General features: G+C 35.7%; 1 protein-coding gene across 4 annotated transcripts in view; it reads left to right on the top strand.

The window, feature by feature from the left end:
- The window catches only part of FGF12 (fibroblast growth factor 12), a 580,425-nt gene that overhangs the window by 390,408 nt on the left and 174,088 nt on the right, over positions 1–15,929 (top strand). For all 4 annotated transcript variants that reach the window (XM_047875356.1, XM_047875354.1, XM_047875353.1 and 1 more), the window contains one exon: positions 3,990–4,093. In XM_047875356.1, coding sequence (XP_047731312.1) covers positions 3,990–4,093 — 104 coding nt within the window. The remainder of the gene's footprint in view (positions 1–3,989; positions 4,094–15,929) is intronic.

Here is a 15,929-nt window from a genome sequence, read left to right as displayed (position 1 = left end):
GCCTGTGCACTACAATGAAGATAAATAATAGATAAGAGTAAGTCATATGCCACTTTTCAAGATTTTAGGAGGCAGATGCAGACCTTCCCAAAGAGAGTAGTTTTTAGCTTTTACCACTAAAAATTTAATTCCAAAATGTTTACTGATTTTTTTATAGACTTGCTAAATCTCCCAAAGCATACCATTGAAAAGCCATTATCACTTTCTTGTTTGCATAGAACTTTCACAGTTTCTTGCTTTTGTCCCTGCCTGGCTTTAGTAATTTTCACACTGTCCTCAGGTATGAAAAGCTTTCTAGTTGCTTTGTTATGACTGTTTCAGTTAGATGGATCAATATTCTTAGCATTTGTCCTGAGAAATCTTTAGGTGAGAAAGATGTTCTGCACAATGTTGGTTTTCATTGTTCTTTCTCATAAGAATTTTCACTGAACTTAATATTTTCCAGTAGTTTCATTTATTTACAATGTATAAATACCTTCCTTTAGTTGGTACCTTACATATTCACTCTGCTTCCTTTATCAGTTAGGATTACGGTTGGCTCCACATTACACAGACTAAAATAACAAGGCCTTATTTTTCTCCCATAAAAGCCAGACCCTAGGTAATTGCTGGACTGGTATCATTGCTCCCCAAAGTCCTCGGAGACCCAACTCTTTCCAGGTTGCCTACCACCACTCCCTGGGGGGGGGGGTAGTCTTTGTTTTCATGGCCTCAGATGATCCAGCCACCACGCCCCCATCCCAGTCCACACAACAGTAAGGCAGATGGTTGAGAAGAGGGCGAAGGAAACTTATAAACTATCTTTTTTTTTTAAGTTTATTTGTTTTGAGAGAGAGCAAGTGTGAGAGTCAGGGAGGGGCAGAGAGAGAAGGAGGGAGAGAATCCCAAGCAGGCTTCATGCGTCAGCATGGAGCACAATGCAGAGCTCAATCCCATGAACCACGAGACCATGACCTGAGTAGAAATCAAGAATGAGACGCTCAACCAACTGAACCACCCAGGCGCCCCCCCACAAGCTGTCTTTAAGGAAAGAGTCTTCAACTATGCAGAGACCCTTCTGCCAACATCTCTTTGGCCATTACTGAGTCCACAGCCACACCCAGCTGCATGATATGTATGGAAAGGTAGCTAAGTAGTCTTAGACTTTGTGAAAAGGCAAGAATGGATATTAGGAGAAAATAAACTTAAAAATAAAGAAGGAGGAAACACATGTGAGAGAGCCAGAAAACCTTTGTTCAGGTAGAGTTTCACTTGGGTTACCACATTGAACCTATTTGTCTTCCTAAAATTAGGATAATCATTCTGTCCTAAATGCTCCATAGTGTTCGTGGTTGAGGGTCAAATACAGTGATGAATTTATTAACACTTTGAAGATTAAGAGTTGCACAAAAATGAAGTATTATTTTTTAAAGTATTAAACAATTCTGAATATAAACTCAATAGATACCAGTGAGATGATGTCAGTTTTTACATCATGCCCTAAGGTAACCTTATTTGACAAGCAGAAGACATATATTAATGACAAATAACTGTTATATAGAGAGAACACCTCTCTCTTTATGAAACACTTTTAAGAATTTGATAGTACATTTGATTCTTCTATAAATACTCTGCAGTAACAATTATTATGTTCATTTTACAGATAGGAAAATAAAGCAGAGGTTAAATGAATGGCTCAAAGCCATGTAGCTTCTGAGTGGTTACTTTAGAAACTATGTTGTCTGCAAACCTCACACTTTTTTTGTATCTGTTGCTGCTCGAATCTTTATGCGTCACACTTCTTGTTTTCCATTTGGCAAAGTTTAGATATCTAAGATTAGAGTGACAGACATTCGGATGTTTATCACTACTTTATCTATGTGGTATTCATTCTCACTTATCCCTAGTATGAATCAAATCTTCCCATCTACTGGTCTACACATACATTATCCTCCCGAATCACCTAACTGCCTGTCCCCCCAAAATGTTTTTCTGTTCTTGACTTACTCAAATTCTGCCCTTTCTTTGTGTCAACCTGGGTTCCATATTCCATGTGAAACATTTCCTGAATATTTCAGGCCACACAGATCTTCCATTTTCCTGAACTTCTGTAACATAGAAAATATATATAGAATGCATATATTATATTTAATTATAGAAATAAATTATACACTGTATCAGATTATTCCATATGTCTTAGCTTTCTCTCCCCAAGTAGACTTTAAGGTCTTGTACTTCTTAAGTTATTTCAGTAGCACAAGGACAGTGTGAAGAACAAAAACAGTTCACATTCAAATTGAGCTGGCTAATAATTCTTGAGCATCTTATAAGATTTAGTCTCAACTGTCATGACAAATGAAGAAACAGGTTTAAAGAGGAAAGGAACTGGTCCAATGTCAAGCATCTAAGAATTGAAACCTGCTGTAGTAACCTGTGGTCTAAGTCTTGATCCTCTACACCCATCAACTGAACATTTGACTGGAAGTCAAACTGTGTGTGTGTGTGTGTGTGTGTGTGTGTGTGTATGAGTGTGTGTGGTTAGTTAGCTTACCATTCTACATTGAGAAAAGCCCAGAATAATCAGTCATTCCAGGTAGCCCTTGGTTGGATTTACATACATCTTAAATTCAACACTAAGAAGATGACCAGAACTGATGGAAATTTTATCAGTAGAAAAGAGGGATAAAAATTTCCAACTAAACTAGGATGTTAAAGTGAGCTACAGATATATTCTTTTATTCATGAAGCTGTGAGATATTTAGTTCATAGCCATGTTGCATCTGTAGTGCCTGACTATATGATTACTTTCTTCCCTTATGTATTACAAATTATTTCAGGGAAGGGACAATGTTAATGCTTATGCTCATTTTGTAATCAGAACAATAACTAGAGTAGTGCTAGGAAGATGTAATTCATCAAAATATATTGTTGGAAGAAAAACAGATTATCTTCTTATTTTTCTTTCTGGTATTTGAATACCTTATCCAAGTAGACATATAGATTGTTCAGTGATGGACAACCAAAATATTTAAAGACCACAAACCTGGGGCGCCTGGGTGGCGCAGTCGGTTAAGCGTCCGACTTCAGCCGGGTCACGATCTCGCGGTCTGTGAGTTCGAGCCCCGCGTCAGGCTCTGGGCTGATGGCTCAGAGCCTGGAGCCTGTTTCAGATTCTGTGTCTCCCTCTCTCTCTGCCCCTCCCCCGTTCATGCTCTGTCTCTCTCTGTCCCAAAAATAAATAAACGTTGAAAAAAAAATTAAAAAAAAAAATAAAGACCACAAACCTGTTCTCATTTCATCACGGGATACTGAATTCAGTTTAACAAGTTAATTTTTAATGGTTTTAGTGGTTTTGTGCATGTATTTATACGTGTGTGTGTGTGTTTTCTGAGATATATGTCTATTACAGCTTAAGCTATCAATTAGAGATACATCTGTTTACATATCTACATTTACATGTAAAATAATTGAACTATAAAAAGAAATGCTCTCATTCTACCAATGTAGCTAAGAATGAGTCAGTGATTTTTATGTTTATCTTCTGTATTCAAGACAATGTTCAAGGCAACAGGGAAAGATCTGAAAACAAGAAGCGTTGGCATAGGTTTTAAAGGTCATATTTTATTATTACATATGATGGCAATTATGTTTTCCACTATTGAGAATGTTTTGGTTCAAATTATTTACTTGTTTGAAAAAATCATATTATACTGTTTGAGTATGTGTTCATTTTGTGAAGCAAAAACGTGGGGCCCTTTGAGACCTTCTAATGTTACCCCTTTATTACAGATGAGTTTATTTGATTTACTTGAGGTCGCATAGGTAATTAAAAGTGGTGCAAAGATAAGAAGCTTGCTCTCCCCACCCTTAGACCTCTTCAGTCTCCCTCTCTCTCCCTACTAATTTCAGTTCATAGGTTTGAATTCTCAAAATAGTCCTCTTAAGAGGCAGGATGATTTATTCAAAAGGTCACTGATTTTTTCCTCTCTGTCTTCTTTTTTCCTCTTCAGCCCTCTTCAATCTAATTCCCGTGGGCCTGCGTGTGGTGGCCATCCAAGGGGTGAAGGCCAGCCTCTATGTGGCCATGAATGGTGAAGGCTATCTCTATAGCTCAGTAAGTACCTTGGAAAGTGTACGTGTGCATGTGCTTGTGTGCACACATAAACTGGTGTTGACAGGTAGTGGAGTAACCATTCTTTTATGGAAGAAAATTAGAAGTCGAAGTCATTTTATATTTTCTGACCCAATGTCAGGATTTTACTAAGATTTTATAATTTACAATGCAAAGGATCATGCCCTGTTGAGAAAGACCTAGTTACTGTCTATGCAATATAAATTCTCTTTTTCTGGCTTCCACTTCTAGAGGATAATTGATCTTTTGAATTTTACCGTTCTGTTTAATTCAAGGGGTAAGACGTTTTTTCCTTTCTCCTATTACTTCTCCTGTAAGCACAGAGGATGGCTTATGCAGTTAAATTCTTCAGTTTGTCTTCAGAGAGTCTTTTGTGTCCTGTTGTGGAGAAAAACTTTCAGAATAGGTTGTGTTTTGTTTATATTGAATAAATCTTTTCAGTACCTAATATATCAGATTCCTGGCATAACTCATCACTTCAAAGATGATGTGAATTTATGGAATGAGGTCTAGATTAGGGGCTGGACATTTGAGTTTTACTTATATTTCAGTTACTATTTCTCTTCGGACAAGATACCTCCCCCTCTTTGGCTTAATTTCTGGACCTTTAAAGTGAGGGTGTTGGACACTGGGTTGTTTAACATCTCTTTTATTTCCAAAACTGACAAAATTAGGTAGTATCAGTAGCTACATTATGAGCACTGACATATTGTAAAGTAGTTAACTCTCCTCTAATGCCTGTCTGACTCTCAAGATAATAATTTATGTATTGGGAAAATGTGACTGCACTGAATAGATAGATATAGATAGATATAGATATAGATATAGATATAGATATAGATATCTGTTCTCTCATAAGGAAATAGCCTATTTGAAGTTCATGAAGAGATATCCTTGAAAATGGAAGTTCTACTTACTAGATTCTAAATTAAATATTAAATTGTTTTTAAACTTTTTTCCATATTCAGTTGAATGAATCTCTGCTGTACTATGCTTGTTTTTTAGTAATACATCTGCCATTCATATTAAGATTTTTAAAGTTACTGTTTTATTACCGAGCATACTCAGATCTGAATTTGCATTCATATACTAGATGTGTACATATATATTATTTCAACAGTTCTGCTCAATATAATACTTACAGATAAACACATTTTTGGTTAAAACAAAAATGATCTTTCATTTTTAATGTGACATAATTCTAACAGTTCTTAATGTCCAGTTATTATGAGTTTATATTTTAAATATAAGAATTAAAAGTAGCAAAAAATATAAAAGCTTGTTGTTTTGAGTAATTCTAATTAGTTAAACTTAAAAAAAATGTTTCACTGTAGTACAAACTAAAACATGGAGATAATCTTAGGATAGTATTGACTTTAGGGATTTAACCACTCATCAAGCAAAGAGCCAAAACTATCAGTTATGCAAAAAAGACAGAGTTCAGATCTTTGGACCAGAGTTTATTTCCAAAGGTTTTAGAAGAAGAAAAACACAGAAAGTCTGACAACAGTACTGTAGGCAGAGCATAGTGTGTAGGAGCCTGTGTGTGTGTGTGTGTGTGTGTGTGTGTGTGTGTGTGCGTGTGCGTGCATGTGTGTGTGTGTATGTAGGGGATCCAAGTGTAAAGAGGTCTCCCTTGTTGGGTGCAATCTCAAAGTTCCTGAGAGGAGCCTGGATATTCAGTAGGAGTTAAGTAAACTGCATACTCTGAAGCATGTTCAGAAATGCATTCTTTTTATCATTCTTGCTCAGAATTAAGGGTAAGGCACAGAGGTCTTGAGCCCATAGGAGGGGTTTCAAGAAATTCCTGATTAGATAATTTTACTGCAGGTGATTTTTTGTAAAGGAGTAAATGCCTTAGACTGCCAATAATTACCTGGTGAGTTACCTATTTGGGGTAACCACATACTCAATTTCCTTTTCTTTTATTGCTTCATACCAAGAATCACCTAATTTCTCCCTTCTTATGGTAGAGGCTACTGAGAACAATTTTCCTTTAATTATAAGTATGCCATTGCTGACAAAAATCATCAGGATTCCTACTTTCAAAGTCATCCTCTCTCTGGATAGAACTAATAGGAGTAAGTGTTGGTATTCAATTAATCTGATTTAATTTAATTTTTTAAATGTTTACTTATTTTTGAGAGGGGGAAGGAGCAGAGAGAAGGAGACGCAGAATCCAAAGCAGACTTCAGGCTCTGAGCTGTCAGCACAGAGCCTGATGGGGGCTTGAACTCATGAACTACAAAATCATGACCTGAGCTGAAGTCTGACACTTGACTGACTAAGCCACCTAGGCACCCTGGTGTTTAATTTTAAACAGTAGGCATAGGCCTGAGGCTTTCATTATAAGACTAGAGAGAGCTGATCCTGGGGTAGGCAAACCTGAAAAAGAATTGAACATCAAGGCTCCATCACAAACACAGTACTGCTCAGCTATGTGGTATGCCTCAGCAGGATAGCACCAGCACAGCCAGGGGCCTGGTGGTGAGTTAAAAGCAGGTAATTAACACAAGTTTTCTTGAGGTGTTTTGGTGTATATAAAACTTGGCGTTTTTTTTTTTTAAGTCGTTTCCTATTTCATTCATGTTAAACAGTATAGTTAGGCACATCAACAGGGTCCATATCTGGTATGTGGCAAGGACAGGGGGCTGATGTGTGGCTGGAGCCAAACCCAACAGGTCTTAAAGAAGCTACTTAGAGTCCCAGCGGTGTGTCATTTACCTCGTTTGCGTTCATTTTAAAACTAGGAATTAATTCCCTTGTGACTTCTGATTTCTTCCTGTCACCAGGAGACAGGAAAGAGTGGTTAAGATGGAGTGACTGCTGAGTAGCATAGAGCTAAAATGTAAAGATCCATTCTGAAAAATCTGTGTTTTGATAGCTGAATTTAATTCATGTGCATTTAGTAAGATTGTTGATGCATCTGGATTTGTTGTTGCCATTGTAGTTCATATTTTTTTCTTTTGCTTCTGTGTTCTTTTTTTATTTCCTTGTGTTGACACTTTTCTCTATTCTATTTTTATTCTTCCACTAGTTTGTAAATGTAGGTTATGATTCTGTCTTTAGTGATTTACCCTTACTTTTTAACATGCATTTATAAGTATATAAGATTATATATACTCATTATACATGTTCAATATTTTTTTGTTTCTGTCTGCATTCCAAACAGCTGGTTGACCTTAGGATGTCATCTTGCCTAGTAAACACCACCACCCTTCTTGCCAATTTGATTAGTGAAACTTTAAAATAAAATCATATGCATGATTAGTTATTATTCTACAGATAATAGTTAAATTTACCAATCTTTAAAATAATTTCTATGCATATAGTTTTTGGTTTTGTGTATGTATCAAATTTGGCCCAAAGAAATCTTTGTTTTGGATATGAGGTCTATGTAGGTGGTGAATTCGCTTTGTCCTGGTGTCCATGAACATGCCTTCTTTTTGCTTTCAATCATAAATTATAGTTCAGATTGTTATAGGATTCTAGTAGACCTGTATTTTTCCCAGGACTTTGAAAATTATACTCCATTGGTTTCTGACATCTATTGTTGAATATGAGACGTTTGCCATCAGTTTAATATTCTTTCCTTTGTAGGTAATCTATATAGGAAAAAAAATCTCTTTACGTTTCATGTTCTGCAAATCCGACTATAATATCTTGTTGTGAATCTATCTTAATTTACATTGTTAGAAATTCAGAATGCACTTTTAATAAAAAGATGCATATTTCTTCAGTTATGAGATATTTTAACTCTTAACCCATGTACATTTCACTTCTCTATCTCGATGCTGATAATGCTCAAAACGACTTATGTTAGAAACTCAAATTTACCTACTCTAGAATTAATGCCATCTAATTTGTGATTTCAATCACTATGTATTTTTCATTTTTGGCTGTCTAATGGTTTCCAAGTAATATCTACCTGATCTTGATTGATTTCTTCCTATTTTTACTATCTGTTCTTTTTATAGAAAGTTATTAACTCATTTATCTCTCTGAGCATTCTTATAATACTTTGGTCCCCATCCTCCACAGAGGGCTTTTGTTCCCATGAACTTGATCAGAGGCACACCACCAACTTCACGATATGGAGCTTTGCAGCTATAAACTGCTTAGTGTCTTCCTGCATTCCGTAGGGATACTTAACTTGCTTTGAACCTGGTTATGTCATTTAGATCTTACATTTTTATATTTTATTCATCATTGCCATCTATTTCGAGCAGTGTGGGTGCCAACATAGTCTGAACTCGTGCTTTTTTCCTCTTTTTAAATTTTTAAAAAAAATTATAGTAAAAACATAAAATTTACCATCTTAACCATTTTTAAGTATACGTTACAGTCGTGTTAACTGTGCACACATTGTTGTGCAACAGACCTCTAGAAATTTTTCAACTTGCAAAACTGAAATTCTGTACCCATTATCAATAATTCCCCTTTTCCCCTTCCCCTCAGTCTCTGGCAAACACCTCTCTACTTTCAGTTTCTGAGTTTGACTGCTTTAGATACCTCATATAAGTGGAATCACATAATACTTGTCTTTTTGTGATTAACTTATTTCATTTAGTGTAATGTCTTCAAGGTTCATCCATGTTGTAGCATCTGAAAAGATTTCCTTTTTAATTGTTTGAGAAGCCTCCATACTGGCTCCCATAGCAGCTGCATCATTTTGCGTTCCTAACAAGTGGACAAAAGTTTCAATTTTTCCATATCCTTGCTAACTTTTATTTTTCCTCCCTCCCTCCTTTTTTCTCCTTCCCTCCCTCTCTCTCTGCCCCCCTTTCCGTTCCCTCTTCCTTCCCTCCCTCCCTTTCTTTCTTCCTCTAACTTCCTCTCTTTCTTTCTTTCTTTCTTTCTTTCTTTCTTTCTTTCTTTCTGGTAGTGGTCAATCTAACAGATACCAGGTGATATCTCACTGTAGTTTTGATTTGCATTTCCCTCGGATTAGTGATGTTAAGCACTTTTCATATACATGTTGGCCAGTTTTGGAGAAGTGTCTTTTTAAATCCTTTGCCCATTAAAAAAAAAATAATGTTTATTTTTGGGAGCACAGAGCCTGACGTGGCACTTGAACTCATGAACCACAAGATCATGACCCAAGCCAAGTCACTTAACCGACTGAGCCACCCACGCACCCCTAAGTCCTTTGCCCTTTTTTAAATGTGTTTTTTGGCTGTTGAGTTGTGAGAGTTATTTATATATTCTGAATATTAACTTCTTATCAGATATATGGTTTGCAAATATTTTCTCCTATTCTGAAGGTGACTTTTTCACTTTGTTTTCTTTGTTGTGCAGTAACTTTGATGTAATCCCACTTGTCCATTTTTACTTTTATTGCCTATGAGTTTGGTTTCATACCCAATAAATCATTGCCAAATCAATCTTTTCTCCTGTGTTTTCTTCTAGGAACTTTACAAATTTAATATTACATTTAGGTTTTTAATCCATTTTGGGTTAATTCTTATATATAGCATAATGTAAGGGTTCAATTTTATGTATTTATTTTTTTGTATATAGGTACGCAGTTTTTCCAACACTATATGTTGAAGAGACTATCCTTTTCCCATTATGTAGTTTAGCACCCTTGTCAGAGATCACTGGACTATGTATGTGAGAGTTTATTCCTGAGCTCTCTATTTTGTTTCATTCATATATATGTCTGTCTTTATGCTAGTACTACACTATTTTGATTACTATAGGCTTGTAATATATTTTAAAATCAGAAAGTGTGAGTCCACCACTTTTTTTTAAATCAAGATTGTCTTGACTGTTTAGAATGCTGTGAGATTAGGATTTTTTTCCTAAATCTTAGGATTTTTTTTCCTATTTCTGAAAAAAAAATGCTATTGGGATTTATGGAGATTACATTGAATCTGAAGGTTGTTTTGGGTAGTATGGACATTTTAGCGATATTAAATCTTCTAATCCATCCATGACACAGATGTCTTTCCATTTATTTGTTCTTTCTTAACTTCTTTCAGCAGTGTTTTGTAGTTTTCAGTGTATAATTCTTTTGCCTCCTTGGTTTTTATTTATTGTGCCTTTTTGGAAGGAAGCCCCAAAATTTTTTAATGGCATTAGATGATACTTTTTGTAAAACTGAGTAAATAAAAGTTCTAGAAGGCATCACTTTCCCACACAAAAGAAGCTCACAAATGCTAGAAACTTCTGTTCCTGAAACACCTTCTTTAGTAGTTCAGGAAACACTGCTGTGTCACAATCTGTTGAGACAGATTTTCCTACAAATCTTACCTTATTCAGATGGTGCCTGTAATGTTAACATTTTTGTTATTTAACCGGTTATAACTGACTTGAATTTTAATAGTGTTGATATTTCATTCTCTTCGAGGTTTACATGATTTTGAAAAATCTTGTAAAACAACCTAAATTTTCTCAAATTATCATAATGCTTAAAGGCGTTTGTGTGGGAATGGGGGAGGGTTGCATTTTTTCATCATGCAGAGAAGGTATAGTCTGAATCTCCTCTTTCTACTCTTTTCTATAAATTTACTATACGATAGGTATCTTTATATATTTAGAGTAGTTTGAACTGAGCCTTGCATACATAAAAACAATTACAGATAAGCATTGTTTGATGTAAATTTCTAAAGTCAGATTATTTTCAAACTGTGGTTAAAAATTGGCGATAACAGGGGCGCCTGGGTGGCTCAGTCGGTTAAGCGTCCGACTTCAGCTCAGGTCACGATCTCGGGGTCCGTGAGTTCGAGCCCCGCGTCAGGCTCTGGGCTGATGGCTCAGAGCCTGGAGCCTGCTTCCGATTCTGTCTCCCCCTCTCTCTCTGCCCCTCCCCAGTTCATGCTCTGTCTCTCTCTGTCCCAAAAATAAATAAACGTTAAAAAAATTTTAAAAAATTGGTGATAACATATTTTAGATTATTATTATAGAATCATATGTGTAATAAAATATATAAAGGATAAAAGTAATACTACTATAGTTACATTGATGTTGCTATATTTGCCTTTGTTGTTGTTGTTGTTGTTGTTGTTCTGTGCCTATGTAATTCTTAACCTTCCTTGTAATTCAGTTCAGATCTTAACTGATATGTGACCTCTTTCCATTACCTATATCGGTAAGAATTAGATGCTATTTCTGCTTTAATATCACAGTACTTATTGTCTGTTTTTCTAGTGGGAAGGAATTATATCATAGTCATCTTTGCTACTTGGGCCATATATTTCTCCCAATCACAACATTGAGTACATTCTCTGATAAAGGAAAGCTCTCAATAAACATGTGGACTTTTAAAGAATTGCCTATTCCAAGTATAGATGGAGAAACAGATGAATAATTGACTATGATTACATTGGTGATCTTACAGTCCACAGCACAAATGCTGCTTTGTCCTCAAAGTCAACCTCAATAAACCTAAAATTTATTCAATATATATTTATTGGAACTCTACCACATACTAGACATTATACTATGTAGTGAGCATATGCAAGAGGGTAAAAATAGGCAAAATCCTTGTCTTCCTAGAGTTTTAACTTATCATAATAATTACCTGTTGCAATAAGTTTGGGTCAATACAAAATTAGAGAATACAGTCTCTAAGACCTCCTTCACCTCTAACACCAATTGTTAAGTTTGGGTCTGGGGTAGTTCCCAATACCACTTTCTGGTTTGATAATTTACTAGAAGGACTTTCAGAACTCACTGAAAACTTTTATAAGTATTGTAATTGTGGTTCTTGTTTATTATAAGGGAATGATACAGGGAAGCCAAGGGAAGAAGTACATAGGGTAGAGTACATAGGTACACATACCATGCATACCAAATACAGAGTTTCTCTTATCTTCTTCCTGTAGGATCAGAATGTATTACTCTTCTGATATCAATATCTGGCAATACACAAGGAATACTGTCAGTCAGGAAACTCACCTGAGCCTTGGTGTTAAGAGTTTTTATTGGGACTACATTATGTAAGATTGATTGAATGATTGCCCATGTGGTTGACCTCAGGCTCCTGGAAGTGCTAAACCTAAATCATATTGTTTCTCTCTGGCTAGCCTAAGGCCCTTAGGCAAATAAGTATCAATTTTCAGAAGCCGAGGGCAAATGCCAGATATTTTTTGGATTAAAGGTTAAATTCTTTACCTGTATACACACCTATATAATTGAAGTCAATGCAATATTCTATTAATATATTCCTCTGACTTGGTCTCCAGTCCTACCCCATTATAAACTAAACATGTCCTCCCAAAATGCATGGGTTGAAGCTCTGATCTCAATATGTTGGTATTAGGAGGTGAGGCTTTGGGGAGGTAATTAGGTTTAGATGATGGCATGAGGCTGGAGTACTCATATAATGGTATTAGCATCTTAAAGGAAGAGGAAGAAAAACCAGAACTTTTTCTCTCTGTAAGCACACAAAGATGATGTCATGTGAGTATACAATGAGACTGTAGCTGTCTGCAAGCCAGAAGGAGAGCCCTCACCAAGAACCAAATCCGACTGCACCTTGATCTTGTACTTCCCAGCCTCTGGAACTATGAAAAATAAATGTCTGCTGTTTAAGCCACCCAGTCTGTGGTATTTTGTTATAGCAGATAAGATACCTCACTTCTGCCTACGATCTACTTTTCTTTCTTCAGCTTGGAAGAAGAAAATGATGAAAGAAAAGAAAGTTATGAGAGTAACATCTGGTATATCATCATTTGGGAAGTAAAAACATAATTCGGTGCTTTGGACAATTTGGGAGCCCTGACATTTGAGTCTAGGAAATTGCACTTAGTAAGAATGCAGTTTGAATAGCTTGAAACATGTCTAGGACTTGTAACTAGGCTGAAAGTATTGGGTCTTTTTAAATGAATGGTTCAATGCACTTAGCACACACATCACTGGCATTTTAGTGATTGATAATAATTGAAATGTTTTAAAAAGGCTTGCTTTTCTGACTATAACCATTGTTTACTTACTTAATAAACTTAAAATAATTATATTGATAATGTTCTGACCTTGTACCAGTGATCTCTAAAATCTAAATTATTTAGCTTATGAACTATTAAGATTTTTTTTCAACTAAGGGATTAATGAAGGTCAAATTATATAAACACAAATTGAATTGCTTAACACTGCCTTAATCCATATCAATTATATTTGAAACTAAATCAATGATAAAGTAACTGCTTTAGGTCAGTCTATGTTCTAATACATAACCAATATTGTAAGCTGTCACAAGAGTAGCTCTAACAGTGATAGTCATAGCGGCAGTATTAATAACTGTGCTGGTACAAATAATATAGTTTGCTTAGTTTTTGTTATTTCGTAGAGGCTTTTAGATTTATATGTAATTTGCACAGCAGCTCTGTGAAGGCCAGGAATGGACTATTAAATATAGATGAAAAGCTGCAGTTTAGGACGCTTGTTGACTTTAGTCCATCCTAGTGAGGAACAGAATGAAAACTTATTATCTAGGTCTTAACTCCAGAAATTATGAGATTTCCATAATACCATGATGCCCTTGGCCTTATATATAATCTACCTTTCCACTGTAGAATGTTTTCTCAATTTTTTTATAAGTTTTTTTAATTTTTTTTCAACGTTTATTTTTGGGACAGAGACAGAGCATGAACGGGGAGGGGCAGAGAGAGAGGGAGACACAGAATCGGAAACAGGCTCCAGGCTCTGAGCCATCAGCCCAAGAGCCTGACGCGGGGCTCAAACTCACGGACCGCGAGATCGTGACCTGGCTGAAGTCGGACACTTAATCGACTGCGCCACCCAGGCGCCCCTGTTTTCTCAATTTTTAATTGAGCTTTCAGATAAACAGTCTCATCTGGGCCTTGTAATGACTGTGATATTGCCACTGAAGGACAGAAGATACACTTGGGAAACAGAGCTTATGTGACTAAAATAAGGGTGCTCAGTACAAGGGAGGTAGGTCAAGAAAAGGAAATCCTAGTTCAGTGTTCATTCTTTAAATCAACATTGCTCATCTTGTTTGCTGTTGAAATTAAGGATATGTCACTCTTTACTGTTACAACATGTCAAAATCATAATTATATTAAAATCAGAGCAGCCTATCACCTTGTTTGTGATGGCTTTGTTGATAGGTATCAACCGCAATAGTGACAACGACAAGAATGAGAGAGAAATTTCTTAATGGACTCATGTCCTTTTGCACTATTTAGAATTACATGCCTAAATCTGGTGCTTCGGTAAGAGCAATCTCAAGATTGTGATAAGGTACTGACTTGACTAAGTCAAGAGTTATTGAGAAACATGGGAGGGGCCTGTGAGGAAGAAGAAAAGGAGAAGACCAACATTAAAAGCTAAAAGGGGAGCATGATTTTATGCCCACAAAATGACAATAGGAGAAAAGCACTTTTTATTCTCGAATTTCTTTTGCTTCTCACTATAAACAGAATATCCCAATAAAACTTTTCTCAATTTCTGCAAAATAAAATTTCTACAAACATAGCTTGCATATTTTGCACCTTGATGGGACATTATCTGCATATTCCCTTTCTTCTTGTTAGAATTACTGTTTTTTGTGTCCTTTCTGTCTTATCAGAATTAAACCCCTTGAAGTTAGTGATTAGACCTAATATATATTAATACATCGTGTAGCACTGAGGACTGCAGTTTCCATGTAAGGGTATCTGTTAAAATCTTATTGAATCAGTTAATGGATGCAGTTCATGCAGTTTAATTCTGCAAATAATTCACTGGCCATCTGGTCTTAATGGTTTTTGTAATAATTGTGTTGATTTTGTCTCTATACAGTTTCTAGTTCAATTAACTGGTTCCACAGTGAATAGGCTATGATGGTACTGTTGAAACATGGAAAGTTTGCTAGAAGAGTCATTGCATGCTTCTATGCATTGAGCCTGGTATTGTGTTGTCATTTTAAGAGCTGATCTTGTCATGTTTTCCTTTCTGTACCAAATACTGCTTATAAAGAAGGGGAACAAAGATTGGCCAGGGCTTCTTCCTGGGAAGCAGTCTGGTCATTTCAGGTCATCTTTCAGTGGAAGATTTCCGTTTTATGTCGAAAAGAAATGGCAGATTTTTTTACACAAAAATATGTAGAATGGGGGTACAAAATATTATCTACTCTAGAATTTGAATTTCCTCATCAACTGACTTCCTCATGGAATGTTCTGAAATATGAGGCATATGCAGAACTATTTCTTGGAGCAGGTACTTTCTCTGAAAAGTTCTGAATATTTAAGAAAGAGGAAGAGAAGAGAAGAGAAGAGAAAGAAGAGAAGAGAAGAGAAGAGAAGAGAAGAGAAAGAAGGAGTACCTTAGCCATTACTGCCAAATGAATCATAGAGTTGAATGGCACCTGGATAGAAGGAAGTCAAAGACCAAATCACAAAGCCTTGTTTAGCAATTAGTTTGTTAAATATTCAGTTTAGCACATTTACATTTTTTCTTCCATACACATGTGATTTTCTTGAATTTTGTAACATTTATTTTTCATTTTAGGTTAGTTTCTGGCTGTAGCACCTAGAAAAATTACTTATTTGCCTATTTTTTTACCCTCATATATATTAGTTAAGTGAACTGGGGTAGTCTTTCCAATTAAAAAAAGAGAAAGAAAAGAAAAAGAAAAAGAAATATTCGATCATGGCAGCCCAAGAATCTGGCAGCTGTTGCTTGCAAACATGTGACATGATTTTTTGTGTTGTTGGAATTAGGCTGTCTTTCTTTAGGAAGAATCAACAGATCATTAGTTTTACTTTCAGTAAGGATTGAATAATGGTAAGCATCCATCTTTAACTTACTATATTTTCAATAGTAAGCGGTGTTGTTTTTATTATAAGAGTATAATGTCTGGAAAATATTA

Source organism: Prionailurus viverrinus, chromosome C2 (assembly GCF_022837055.1).
Source record: "Prionailurus viverrinus isolate Anna chromosome C2, UM_Priviv_1.0, whole genome shotgun sequence".
NCBI classification, from domain to species: domain Eukaryota; kingdom Metazoa; phylum Chordata; class Mammalia; order Carnivora; family Felidae; genus Prionailurus; species Prionailurus viverrinus.
The sequence above is the reverse complement of the archived record's forward strand: the minus strand, read 5'-3'. Positions and strand labels throughout refer to the sequence as shown.